This window comes from Heloderma suspectum, chromosome 2 (genome assembly GCF_057233095.1).
Source record: "Heloderma suspectum isolate Gila_16-S chromosome 2, 16-S_ref, whole genome shotgun sequence".
NCBI lineage: Eukaryota > Metazoa > Chordata > Lepidosauria > Squamata > Helodermatidae > Heloderma > Heloderma suspectum.
In genome coordinates this window covers 234,768,953-234,781,866 of record NC_139459.1, presented here as the reverse complement: position 1 = coordinate 234,781,866, position 12,914 = coordinate 234,768,953, and the positions used below count along the sequence as shown (strand labels likewise).

Sequence of the window (12,914 nt, the reverse complement as noted above, 5' to 3'; positions counted from 1 at the left end):
TTTCTGCATTTCCTGCGTTCAGAAAGCAGGGCAAGGTCTACCTAGCTCCTTCCCTGGTTGGTTGGGGCGAAGACTGGCCCACTCACCTTGAGAGTATGAAGGGCAGCCCCAGCCCACCGTAACTGTGCCTCTCCCCTTGCATTGTGGAAGTGAAGGGCCTCTGTCTAAGCGGAAGCCCACCAACCCTATGTTTTGATCCTTACTTATATCCCCCAGCAGTAGCTGCCTTCTGGTCATTCGATCTTAAGTCATCACCTCCCACTGCTCAGTGGCTTTTGATTCCTTTGAATGCTGTTGCAGTTTGCGCACCAGAATGTTGCCTAACATGAAAATGGTATCCACTGTGGTCTAGAGAGAAGGGCTGCCTAATAATTCTAGGGCTGGTGCCCTTTGTGATGTTGCTGCCCTGGGTTAGACCTTCAGCTTCCACCTGTTGAAATTGAAAAACCCCTCGGGATGTCTGCCTCCACTTTGGTCAGTTGTCCTCACTGACACCCAAAGCTTCTGGCCCTTTTATACTCTCTGGGTTAAAGAGACACCCAGTGTGCCTAATTGGTTCCCTCTACCCAATACAGGAGAAGTAACAAGGAAATATGTTTTCTAATGGTAGCACAATGAGCCAAACACACACATGAAGAGTTTGTATTAAAAACAGACAAATAAGATTGATTAAACAGAAAAAGAGTTATATATACTATTATAAATAAATCTATATTTGGTCCTAACCTACCTTCTCTACCCCTTCTAAATCCTAGTTCTAAAACCCCACTCACTAGATGTAGCTTCCTCAAACCCTAAGGCCTTATCTGACCGTTAGCACTCTCATTTTATAATCACAGAATCCCCCTCCCTTCATGCGTGCGTGCGCGCGCGCACACACACACACACACACACACACACACAGCTCTCCCACTCCCTAACTTACCTGGGTTTCACTTAGCAATGCAAGCACATACATTAATATAACAAGCATATGTTACACCCTTCTTGCCCCCAGAATACTGTTGTTAGTCAGGGGTGGGCACCTAGTGGTCCTCCAGATGTTTTGGCCTACAGTTCCCATCAGCCCTAGCCAACATAGCCAATGATGAGCGAGTTGTAAGGCAAAACATCTGGAGGGCCACAAGCTGCCCATCCCGTGTTAGGTGAAGAGAGAGGCAAGTTAAAAGCACTCAGTAGTGGAAGAATCTGGATAAGAGACTGTCACCAACTCTTGCTAGTAACAAAAGACTAGAAGCAGTGCTGGTTCCAGGTTTTGGGGGTGCTTGGCCCTCAGTGGAGCCCCCTGTCCTGACTGCTGTTGCCATTGGCTGCCCCTACTGCTGCTGCTCCTCTTTGCTATCACAACTCTCTCATTTGCTCTAAGCCAGAGGGTGAACGTCAATGTTTACGGTGGCAGCAATGGTGGAGCAGCAGGAGCCAGGGAACTCTGGTGGATGCTGGGCCCCTGCTGGGGCGTGGGCCTATCAACCATTCCAAAACCCTGACACCAGCCCTGCCTGGCTGCACTGACTGCTATCTGCCAAATTCACTGCACTTTGCTGCTTTCCTAGCAGGAGGAATGGGATCAATGGGCTGGATCCAGGATCTGCCTTCCAGGAAAGGATGGGTTCTACTCGCGGAAGACCCCTCTGCCTGATTATTGGGGGTTCTCCCTCCCCCCATACTATAGCTAACCCTATTCAGTAGGGTCCATTGACTCTCGGTAGCATTTTCAGAGGGCTGGAGGGGCTGCCGTGGGAAGAATGAGGTTAGTGCCATTGATCCAGCGTAAATCTGGATCCAACCCAGTATCTGATTTTCTTCTATGGTTAAACTAACTAGCCGGAGACCATAGGGATGGTATAGAAAGCAAGAGTCCTGGCACTGTGTCTGTGCTGCAGAGGGAACATTTTAAAATTAATGGAATGCCTGTCGTCAACACCACCTAGGTCTCTACTGCCTTGTATTCCAACACCCCTTGTATCTCTCTCAGTGAAATCAGATTCTGACATGTCGAGAGGCGGTTCTGGTTTGCCAAACCTGTAAAGCCGGTTCAAACAATGTGGCAAGACATGCACCTGCCAGTGTGTGATGCAAGCCACTGTGACCTGTGAGAGAGTTCTAGCCCAGTCTCCTTGCCCAAGAATATATGGTGCGTGTTGAGATACACAAGAGCTGTGGAGCCAGGACTACAGCCATAGAACAGAATGTGGGCAAACCAAGTTCAGATCTGCATGCAGCCATGAAGCTCTCTGGGTGACCTGGGGCAAGTTCCTACTAAAAAACAGACAACCACTTTACTTCATTCTCTGTAAAAACAATTTAACACAATGGGGAACAATCAACAAAAGCGCTAAAGATTACTTATAAAACAACTAACATCTGCTCATAGGTGACTAAACAGTATCATCATGTAGGGTGGCCACTTATGCAGTGTCAAAAAAAGAGGACACAGATATGCCTAAAATTGCTAATTTATAGGTATAGACAAATTAGCTATAATGGAAGCTAAATGGTAATATAATCTCACCACAGCGAGGAAGACTGACCAGGTGACCTGTGCCTGCTCATGCTGCTGTTCAGGAGCTAAGTGTTGATGGGCAACTTCAAGGCCCCCTTCTTGTGGTCCTTTATCTTTAGACTGGATTTGGACTGTACAGCCCTTCAATTAGAGGATGCCTTCAAATAGACGACTGTCCTCTGTAAAGGACACGTGGCCACCCTACGGTCTAACTATTAAAGAAGCAATTGCAGATGAGGAATCGAGATTAGCGATATTCAGTTGTTAATAAAATAGAGGTAAATAAAAACTGATTTGTTTTTTACTAGAAGTCTGGTTGGCCTTCCATAAATGATAGAAAGTGGCACCACTCAAATCAAAAATAAAACTGCTAATATCAGAATGTTGTAATACAAATTTATGGTGTGACCACACTTGCAATACTGTGAACAGTTCTGGTCAACACACCTGAAAAATGTTATTAAAGAACTGGAAAAGATTCAGAAAGGAGAAACTAAATGGGAAACCAAAATCAACATTTCCCTATAAGGCTATAATGCTTGGGGCTTTTTAGCTTAGAAAAAAAGTGAGTATAGGTGGACATGATAGAAGTGTATAGAGTTATGCATGATGTGGAGAAAGTGGATATGTAGAAAAACTTCTCCCTGTCTCATAGGATTCTGTATCATTCAAAGAAGCTGAATGGTAGGAGCCTGAGGACCGATAAAAGTACTTCTTCACCCAGCACACAGTAAAATCATGGAATTTGCTACCACAAGATGTAGTGATGGCCATAAACCTGGGCAGCTTTGAAAAGGGATTGGACAAACCCATGGAAGATAAGGCTTTTAAGTGACTACTAGTCATGTGGGCTTTCTATTTCTTCCAGTACTGGAAGCAATATGCCTCTAAATACCGGTTGCAGGGGAAAACAAGTTGGAATACACTATTGCGCTCACGTCCTACTTGTGGGCTTCCCACAGGCATCTGGTTGGCCACTGTGTAAACAGAATGCTAGACTACATAGCCCTTTGGTCTGATGCAGCTCTTATGTTCTCTCCTGATGGAGAGGGAGATGTAATATTGGCCAGTAGGCATGGACACACAAGATAGGAGTGTAGGGTTCATATGGCAAGAGAAATATTGGAAAGCGGAAGTTTAAAAAAAATTGTAGCATGAAACAGCATTTCAAGTATATAGCTCCAAACAGAAGCATGGGAAGATTTGAATCAGTTGTCCTGGAATCTTGAGTTATCCATAAGGCACTTCTATCACCAATTCCCCCAACTTCTCGGGGAAACTGTGCTGACTTTTCCATATACATTAGGGGTAGGCAACCTGTTCAGAACTGGTGGCTGCATGAGTGGGCAGGGCGGGTGGTGAGTGGGGCTAGGACACTTGCGTACCCATTAACACACACACCTCCCCTGCCCCCACTCCCATAACCTTGCTCAAGATCACTGCTTCAATGCTACTAAGAGCAACAGGGTAACCGCAATCTTGAGCGGGATCGCAGGGGCTGGGTAGGCTTTAATCTGAGATTCTGGTCAAGATAATCATTGTGGAGAAATAGGGCCTGGTCCCCACCACCCAGTTGATCAGCTGGGTAGTGAGGAAAAGTGGGCATCATGCATCCAGCAGGTTGCAAATACGAGATATACATCAACATGGCCCATCATATCCCTAAGGAGAACCTGAATTTGATGAGACATCAGCAAGACAACCTTTTCTAGCTATTAGGCAAGGCTAAAGTCATACATACGATGGATAAACTCAGCAACCTGATCTAACCAGTTTCTCACACTCCTGTGGGGAAAAAAAGCTTCCTTTCTTGTTGCCTCATGCTCAGAAAGCGACTCAGCATCAAGGGACCAGAAAACAGAAACTGAGTTTCTCTCATTTGTTTCTTTTTGAGGCTACCTTACTTTCATATGATGACCTTTTCATTAATGGACTGTTCAGAGCAGTATTTGCACAAGCTTAAAACCACTGCTTGTGCTCTCTTGCACAGATCAAACTCATGTACAGCAAAGAGGAACACAATAAGAGAATGTATATGCACACTGCTTTAATTATATTCACACAATAGGATGATTGCGTCTTGACTCCAAAGATATTCTCTCCTCAGTAGCATTACCTAAGAATAAAGTTCATCCCAAGAAGGAATGTTTTACGTGAACTAATGTTTGCACTACATGGAACTGACTTGCAGGGTGCCATCCCAGAAAGCTAGAAAGCCTTTAGATTCTACTAGCTCAGGGAACTTCCAGAGGCAGAGGCCTTTCTGTCAATCAGGCTGGTCCTTCTGAAGATGCAAAGTCCAAGTGATGCTTATTCCTAGCCCAACATCACATTCCTTCCTGAAGGCAGTATTCACAGTACTGTGCATTTCTGAAGACAGGTATGTCAGAGGGTTCCATCTCCTGCATCTGTGGTTCCCTGCTTGGACCAGGGCAATGAATGTCAGGCAGGTGCCCCTTCCTCAGCCACATAGGATTCTTCCCTCCAGAACTGGACAAGGCCCTCTGCAGCAGTGAGCAGGCATGTCTCAGTTGGGTGGAAGGACAGAGACTGGACTGCAGCATTGCTAACAGGCAAGGCCAGGGTGAGGGAGCCCTGTGAGGAGAGAGCAAACTGTAGACCTAAGAAACACAAGACCCACAAAGTGTAGAGATTACATGTACCCCATCCGTACTACAACCATCACTGCTTTGGCAAAAGAAGAGGATAATGTGACTAGGTTCAAATAAATAGTAACCGTCATCATCGGAGGGCCCACCTCCCACCACCCTTGTGACAATGACATCTTAGGAGATTCATGAAATATGAAGCATCTTACTTGGAGGCCAGATGAGTCCCTCATCCCTTCAAGGCCAACTCATAACAGTGGCAAGACATCCCAGTGACTAGAAGGGGGACCAGGACAGACACATCCATAGCCTAGCAACTACCTTCTCCACAGTGACTCAACAGGATGAGGAGAGCAGACTGTGGTCACTTAGGGCGGATCCAGTTTTGTTGTTGTGCCTGTAGAAAAGACACCACTTTCAGAATGAGACCTCCATGTCCTCTCCTCCCCCCTGCACACCCTCCAAATCTGCTCTGGAGGGCTGCAGGGGGAGGAGATGATGCGGAAGTCCCATTCTGGCAGCAGTATCTGTTCTCCAGGTGCAACAACAAAGCCAGATCCAACCCTTAGTGCTGACTGAGCAACATCAGGAAGGAACAGTCCAAATTTAATGCACCAAGTGAAATGGGAAGAAATGTCAGGTGTGAACTTCACTGGCCGTGGGGAAACAAATGTTATTTTTCTTGCACAGGGAAAGCATTGTATCCAATGTTAGTCCTACTTAGAGTAGGCCCATTGAGATGAATGAGACAAGTTAGACTAACACTGGAGACAACCCAAATACTTGCACTTAGCTTCAAGCCAAATAAGCACGTTTCATGGACAATGTGACAAACTTAAAAAATATGAAGTGCTCTGTAACCCTCTATTGCTTTCATTTAGCTCCTCAGTTAAAAACGTTCTGTGTTAATTCTGCTGCCTCCCTGCTTCTGCTGTTAGCAGTCGTATTCAGGCAAGAGGCTCAGATTTAAACAGAAAAATAGCTGCTGTTCCTGTCCTGTTAAATTTCTTGGGGGGCAGCGGTTGCCTGCTTTGTTCTCCAAGGTTAAATACTGTCCAGTCCAACCAAGGAGAATTCAGTCTCCAGACCACAGACCACCACAATGCCTGTCGCTCTCCTCCCATGAGGCACTGAGAAGTCACATGACTGCTCAAGACAGAAGCTCTCCATTTTCCCAGGCTATTTTGCTCACCTCAACTAGGTCCCAGAAATACACCTTCCCATCCTCAGAGCAGCTTGCAACATGTGTGTCTCTTTCACTCAGGCAGCAATCCATCTTGTAGGTTACATTTTTGTGGCCTGTATATCTGGAGAGGTCGTTGGGGGAAACAGGAGGAGAATAAGGGGAATACCTCTGCTCATCTCAGCCAAGCTTTGTCCATCAGCCCACCTGCAGTTGCTACCAGTAGCTGGCAGAGCAAGGATATAGATGGAAGATGACGAAAGGCCACAGACACATAGGTAGAGATAAGACTGAGTGTGACTCACACCTATGGAGTAGCATTATGAAATGGATGTGCATAAAGCTCTCTATTGTACAAGCCTCTCTTTTCCTGGAGGTGTTTTTAATGTGTAGACACTCCTACACTAACTCATTTGGAATGGCTGGATCCAACACTAAGCACTGAGGAACAGTCATCCTTTCTAATTGCTGTGGTCAGATGAGACTAAGGGAAACATCAGGGACAGGAATAAATAACTGCATTGCTTACTCTCCTAGAAGCTCCCCTGTATCCTTGTCCAACAATCGCAGTGTAGAATCCAAGCTGGCAGCCAGGGTACATTGCCCATCCTTGCTGAAGCACACACAGGTGATGGGACCTAGAACAAGAACAGGGCAGTGCTGCTGGGCTCTATCACTTCAGGCAAAATGCATGTGTGTCTGTGTATGCATATATATTTGGGGGAGCAAGAGGCTGGGCAACTTCCTTTGCAACCTCTTCCTAGGATTGTGGCAACAGCTTCTTCACAGCTAAGGCTATCAGAGGAAGAAAGCAAGGGATCGTGGCTTGCAGGGATCAACTGCAGGCCTAGGGTGAGTGGATGCGGGACTGAAGATGCAAGATGGGGCTCTGCAAAAGTCCTTCAACTTGAGCCTGAGGGGCATCTACTGAAGAAAAGACGACAAAGCACATCCATTTCTCTTCTAGGGCTAGAGAGGCAAAGGAAATGTACTACCCAACAGGATCTATCACCCTGAAAACTGTGGCTCTCACGAAACCAGTTTTCCAGCTGGTTCATATGCAACACTCACTTCCAATGTAATCTGAGCAGAGCTCCCCAGCACGGAGATCATAGCGCCGGACGCGCCCATCCACGGAACTGAGGAAGAAAAGAGAGACATTAGGGGCATCCAGCTAGTGGCATAAGAGCGACACTCATCAAGCACACTAACCTGTGATCCCGAGAGCTCATATGGTGCACTTTAAATGGTAGTATTTTTAAACCACAGAACTCCGATTTTGAGATAAGCCCCCCCTCCCGGCCATATACATTTTCATTTTGCATCTTCAGCAGAATTGCACACAAACTGCAAACAGGTATGTACATGCACAGTGGCAATGGGTTTTTTTTCAGTGACTGGGAAAGAACTGCATAAATTGTGGAAATACAGAACTGTTCAAGGGCGATAATCCTAGGGGTTAAGAGGAGGGACTAGTAGCACCGGCCGAGTACAGAAGTCCAATCACATGACCAGTGGAAGGCGCCATGCAAATCACTCCTCCATTAGTAAAGTGGGTATACTGTGTACGCTTGTGCTGGTCACCAAAATGGGCCTAGAGAGAGGGAAGAAGTGAGACTATGTTGATGGGATGGGGGTGGGGATCCCCAAGGTATGCTGAAAAATCTTGCTGTTTGAAAGTAGAATCCTGGCTCCCTGTCACCTAGCCCCTAAAATGAGGAAAAGATCTGGTACATGCACACCTGAATGGCATGATGGCAGCTGAGGGCAGACCACAGATACAAGACCAGGAAATCTCAAAACAAGCAGGAAATGGCTCCACTTTCTGAGCAGAAAGCAAGCTTTCCATTCAGCTACAAAAGAGAAAAATAGAGAGAAGGGAGAAAGGGAAAAGGACAGGCTGGGACAAGGAGAGAGCAGCAGGAGCATTTTGCTCAGCCGCAATAGACTGCAAAGGCTGACGGGAAAGTGAGCTCTGTGCACTTTCCATTCAGCTGGCCAGAGGAATCATTACCCATTACGGTTACAGTTTTAATCAGTAGCAGTTCCAAAACAGTTGTGTGATTTAAGGGGAGGGAGGAACAGACAACATAATTTTTAAAATGGCAACATATATGTCTAAATTAGTTAAGATGTACCAAGGAGTAAGTGTAGTACTGGGAACACTGAAGGGAAACATATGGACATGCCCAGATGGCAAAGATACATTGAAACGTGACCACAGATACATTTAAACAAGCTTTTCCACCTCTGTGGTCCTTGACTGAGAGGCAGGATATAAATATGTTAATAAATAAGGAAAGACATTTATCATAGAATAGTAGGGTTGGAAGGGGCCTAAGACCATCGAGTCCAACCCCCTGCTCAGTGCAGGAATCTAGGTCAGAGCATCCCCAACAGATGGCTGTCCAGCTTCGTCTTGAATGCCTCCAGTGTGGGAGAGCCCACCACCTCCCCAGGTAATTCATCTTATCCACTTTGCTACAAAACACCACCACCGCCATGTACTATGATAGTTGATTTTAACATTGACTGTGGAGAGTGAGGAAGACTGGATGACCTCCCACTCCCCATAAAACCCTGGTGCGGTACCTGCATGTGCATCTGGGAAATGGGGGAAATTGGGCTATGTTATGCCTTAAGGCAATCCTTGCACCCACGGCTGCTGTGCCCGTGGTTGGCTGAGTCAAGTTCCTCATGTTTTAAAAGTTTGTATTTTAAAAGCTTTTAATGTTAACAGAAGTTTAAAACAAGAGGACCTAACTTGGACTTAGCAGAGCAGGGAGCGTGCCCTGTCCAGTTCTACCTTGAGCTTTGACTTCATGCCACCCTTCCTCTGTGACCCTTCCTCACCCTGTAAGGATTTCATGGTCTGACACGTTCAGACTGGAGACACCATCCTTGGCCTCATCCAGGATCTGAATGGGATCTGGTCTACGTGAGCGGCAGTCCCAACAGCGGACACTGGAGTCAATAGAACCTGCATGAGAGCAAAGAAGCATCCTAGGTAGAGCCTAAAATGAGTTCTCCAGGAGCAGCAGGGAAACAAGGTGAGAAGGTAAAGCAATGCTTACCTGAAAGGATCACAGTTGCCTCTTCATTGAACTGGACACAGTTTACCTTCTGCACAGTAAGACAGAAAAGAATATAAGGAGATTGGGGATGGCTACTGTCCTGAAGGCTACATCTAACACCAAGCACCTCAACTTTTGAATTCATGGAATTCCTGCAAAGGTCTGTTGTCTATACCTATCCCTCTGCCCTCCCAAAGCGAAACATACAATCTAGTCTTATAAACAATGTGCATTACTTTAACACTTCTCCTTAATTTCTTCCTTATCCAGCAAGATAACTGGGCTCCTGTAATTCTCTCATATTGAGCCCCAATTCTATATTCTCAGTGTCTCTATCCAAACGTCCCTCTATGTATGTTTCCTGGTGATCCCACAAAGGGTCAAATTATTTCTCTAGCTTCCATTCCCCGCAACCTCTCATTGTAACGGTCAGTATCTTGTACTCCATAGGCTTTTGACTGTCAAGCAGGCAAAACTGCAGACACTGTGAAGTCTCTGTAAGATAAGGCACATGGTTATCATCAGCCCCTCGTGCAGGGATGGGGAACCTCAAACCCACAGGCCAAAATTGGTCAGCCAGGCTGGCTCTTCATGGGGAAGGCGAAGGAGGAGGGATGCTGGCTATACACTCGGCCAGCGCTTTGAGACACTGATGGAGTCCACTTCTTCCCCACGTTCTCACGGTGGAGGCGGAGTACTCCTCCAACTGGCATCTCTATTGGGGACCCAGCTTCACTCTGCCTGGGCTTTCCCTGGCCAGAAATAGCCCATGCAGGTGAAGTCGGCTCTCCAAAATGCTGAGATGCTGGGTGGAGCAGCCAGGGGGCATGGTCCCATCACTGATGTCAAGGAGTCGTGGCCTCTGATGCCATCATGCCCTTGGAGGGGTCATGGGAGGGGGAATCTGGCCCCCAGAGCATAAAAGGTTTCCCACCCCTGACCTAGTGGGAGTTCAGAGTAATTCATGTACCTAAAGCTGGAGACAGGAATCTTCCCATTTTCCCAGAACCTCCAAAGGACAAAACATGTCTTACTCCTGCATGGCCACGGAACTTGCGAACCACCTGCCCTGTGGCAACATCCCACAGCACTACTGTCTTGTCTGCTCCACATGAGCAAAGCTGGCTGTTATCAAATGACCTGGGGGGGGGGGGGAGAGATGGAGATGGGGAAAGCAACTGAAATAACTTTTCTTAGATCTGTTACTTCAATCCATTAGACTTCATTCCCAGGGCTCTATGTGCAATTTTCTGATTGTACTGTGACAGTGTAGAATCTACCATATGGAGAATGTCAGATTTAATTTCTCAAAAACAAGTTTCTAGCCATTAAGGCAGTAAAGATGGGTTTGAAAGTATAGGGCAAGTTTTAAAAGCATGGGGAACGAGTGGATTTCCCATGGTCACAGGGTGGAATAACTCATTCACAGCTTTTTGCCCCTTCCAACAGTTGGCAGATTTTTTTTTTTTCAAAATAAGATCATGCATTTAAATTTGTTTCATTTACTACTGATAGTTCATAGAAATGGCTTTTGTTCATTGCATTCTGGAGTAACAAATGTCACGATTCTATATGCCCATTTTTCTCTTTATTATGAAACTTTATATATTAAATGTTTTGTCGTATTTTGTAGTAAAACAACATTTTATGTAGGAATTTTTAAATGTTACTTTACTCTGCCAACTCTTCTGATACAAACATACACAAAGCACAAGAATTCTGACCATGACTACCACCAGTCACCATCTAGGCCATTTATCATCTCAAATTCTCTGAAAGTATTCACAGCTAAGCCCCTTCCCTTTTCTAACAAAAGTGGATCCCTCTCTCCCAGCTCTTACCCTGCTGCATCCAGGACTTCATAGCCATGGCCACTGTAAGTCTTGAGAAGTGTCCCTTTGTGGGGATTCCAGAGCTTGAGTGACTTGTCACTGCCACAGGTAAGACAATAATTTCCATCAACTGGGGGGGGGGGGGAGAGAGAGAGAGAGAAGCCAATACTTTTTTTTGGTGGTGTTCCTGAAAGACCAGCCTGTCCTATTTCCTCTTGTACTAAATGGATTCTACCATTCACCCTTTAATAATAAACGTTTACTCCCAGCAACCAAGCTATATCTCTAGTTTAGGTACGTTCTCTCATCCATCATGACTGTTTTATTGATCTAACAAACCACTAAAAGCTTACAGTCCTACAACAGAATTCACTTTCTTTTTAGGGAACTGCCTCTTCGTTTCTTGAGCCCTAGTAACTCAACACTATTGCCCCATTTTATAGGATCAAAGATGCACTCACCGTTGAACCTCACTGCCCTGACAGCTCCCTGCTTACATTCCAGTGTGCTCAGCAGTTTCTTTGGCAGCTCAGGCTTCTTAGGTTTTGGCTCTGGAAAGGCCATGATGGAGACAAGTAACTTGCTTCGCAGGGACTCTACAAATTATTCTCCTGTACATTTGATACGGCAACGCTCAGAGCAAAATCTCAAGCACCAGCAGTACCCCAAGGTGGACTGATGTATCAGGATTGCTCTTCTTCTGGGAATGTGTTGCCTTTGGAGTAACACCACCTTATTGCAAAATAACACAGATGCAAAGAGAAATTATTTATCAGCTGCGAAAGCCATTAGAGCAACCAGATTCCTCATAACAGCAAACCGAATAAAACAGAACTAGAGACCATTCCACTCTAAAAAGACTAATCAGCAAACAAAGGCAAGCATCTACCGCTTATGCTGCCCTAGAAACTATACACTGCCAGCCCACCAGAGACCCCTATTTCCACATCCTCATTCCACATCAATCCGGGGTAACCCTCTGTAGCACATCAAGGGCTCCTTAAACGTTCTCCCCCGCTCACAGAACTCTAACCTTTCCCAGTGCTCTTAAGATCTCTCCCAATCTAGCTCTGCTTTCTTAGCAGTTGTAAACATAAAGTGTTTATAAAGTGTTACACTACAACACTTTATGTTATGCTACAACATAAAGTAGGACAGGAAGGCCTGGCGTGCTATGGTCCATGGGGTCACGAAGAGTCGGACACGACTGAACGACTGAACAACAACAACAACAACAACAACAAAATAAAGTGTTGTAGTTGTTCAGTCGTTGCCCCTCCAGCGATTTTCATATATATTTTCCTCCTCCCCTGACTCTTCCCCATTCGAGGCGAAACTCGAAAAAACGCCTACAACTTCCACACTACTTGTTATCTTTAATAGCTTTCCCCAAACCTTTGCAGCACACTGTAAATCAGACTTTAGAGCAAGGAGGAAGGTTATAGGGGAAACTCAAGCGTCCACTCCCCAAATCGTTCCCCTCGGAGTACAGCTTCTTTTTCTTTAGTTTCACCCGTTCTCCGCCTGAATTTCCTAGGCAGGAGAAGAGGAGTTATGGCTGACGCCCTCCCTTAGTCCCCCTCGGCGGAGCAACCCCTGGCGTCTCTCTACGGAAGGTGAATTTCAAGGCCTCCCGAAGCATGCGGACCTGGAGCTACAGCCTGGAACTAGGGCGCTTGAGCTCTGCGGTGTTACACTATTAGTTGCCCCCCG

The 12,914-nt window shown here is 46.0% G+C and overlaps 1 protein-coding gene across 2 annotated transcripts; it reads right to left on the bottom strand.

Moving 5' to 3' along the window:
* Positions 1 to 4,535: 4,535 nt before the first annotated feature.
* Positions 4,536 to 12,886, bottom strand: WDR83 (WD repeat domain 83). Of its 2 annotated transcripts, none has more exons than XM_084838551.1 (10): positions 12,597 to 12,886; positions 11,663 to 11,933; positions 11,211 to 11,331; positions 10,404 to 10,509; positions 9,370 to 9,418; positions 9,149 to 9,275; positions 7,367 to 7,434; positions 6,825 to 6,933; positions 6,305 to 6,419; positions 4,536 to 5,098 (listed from the first exon to the last, which is right to left on the bottom strand). In XM_084838551.1, exons 2-10 carry the CDS (start codon positions 11,763 to 11,765, stop codon positions 4,946 to 4,948), a joined length of 951 nt encoding a protein of 316 aa, XP_084694677.1. In that variant the 5' UTR covers positions 11,766 to 11,933; positions 12,597 to 12,886; the 3' UTR covers positions 4,536 to 4,945. The 2 variants fall into 2 exon arrangements, with proteins under 2 accessions (XP_084694677.1, XP_084694679.1); XM_084838553.1 differs by having other exon boundaries at positions 12,850 to 12,886.
* Between the last annotated feature and the right edge of the window lie 28 nt (positions 12,887 to 12,914).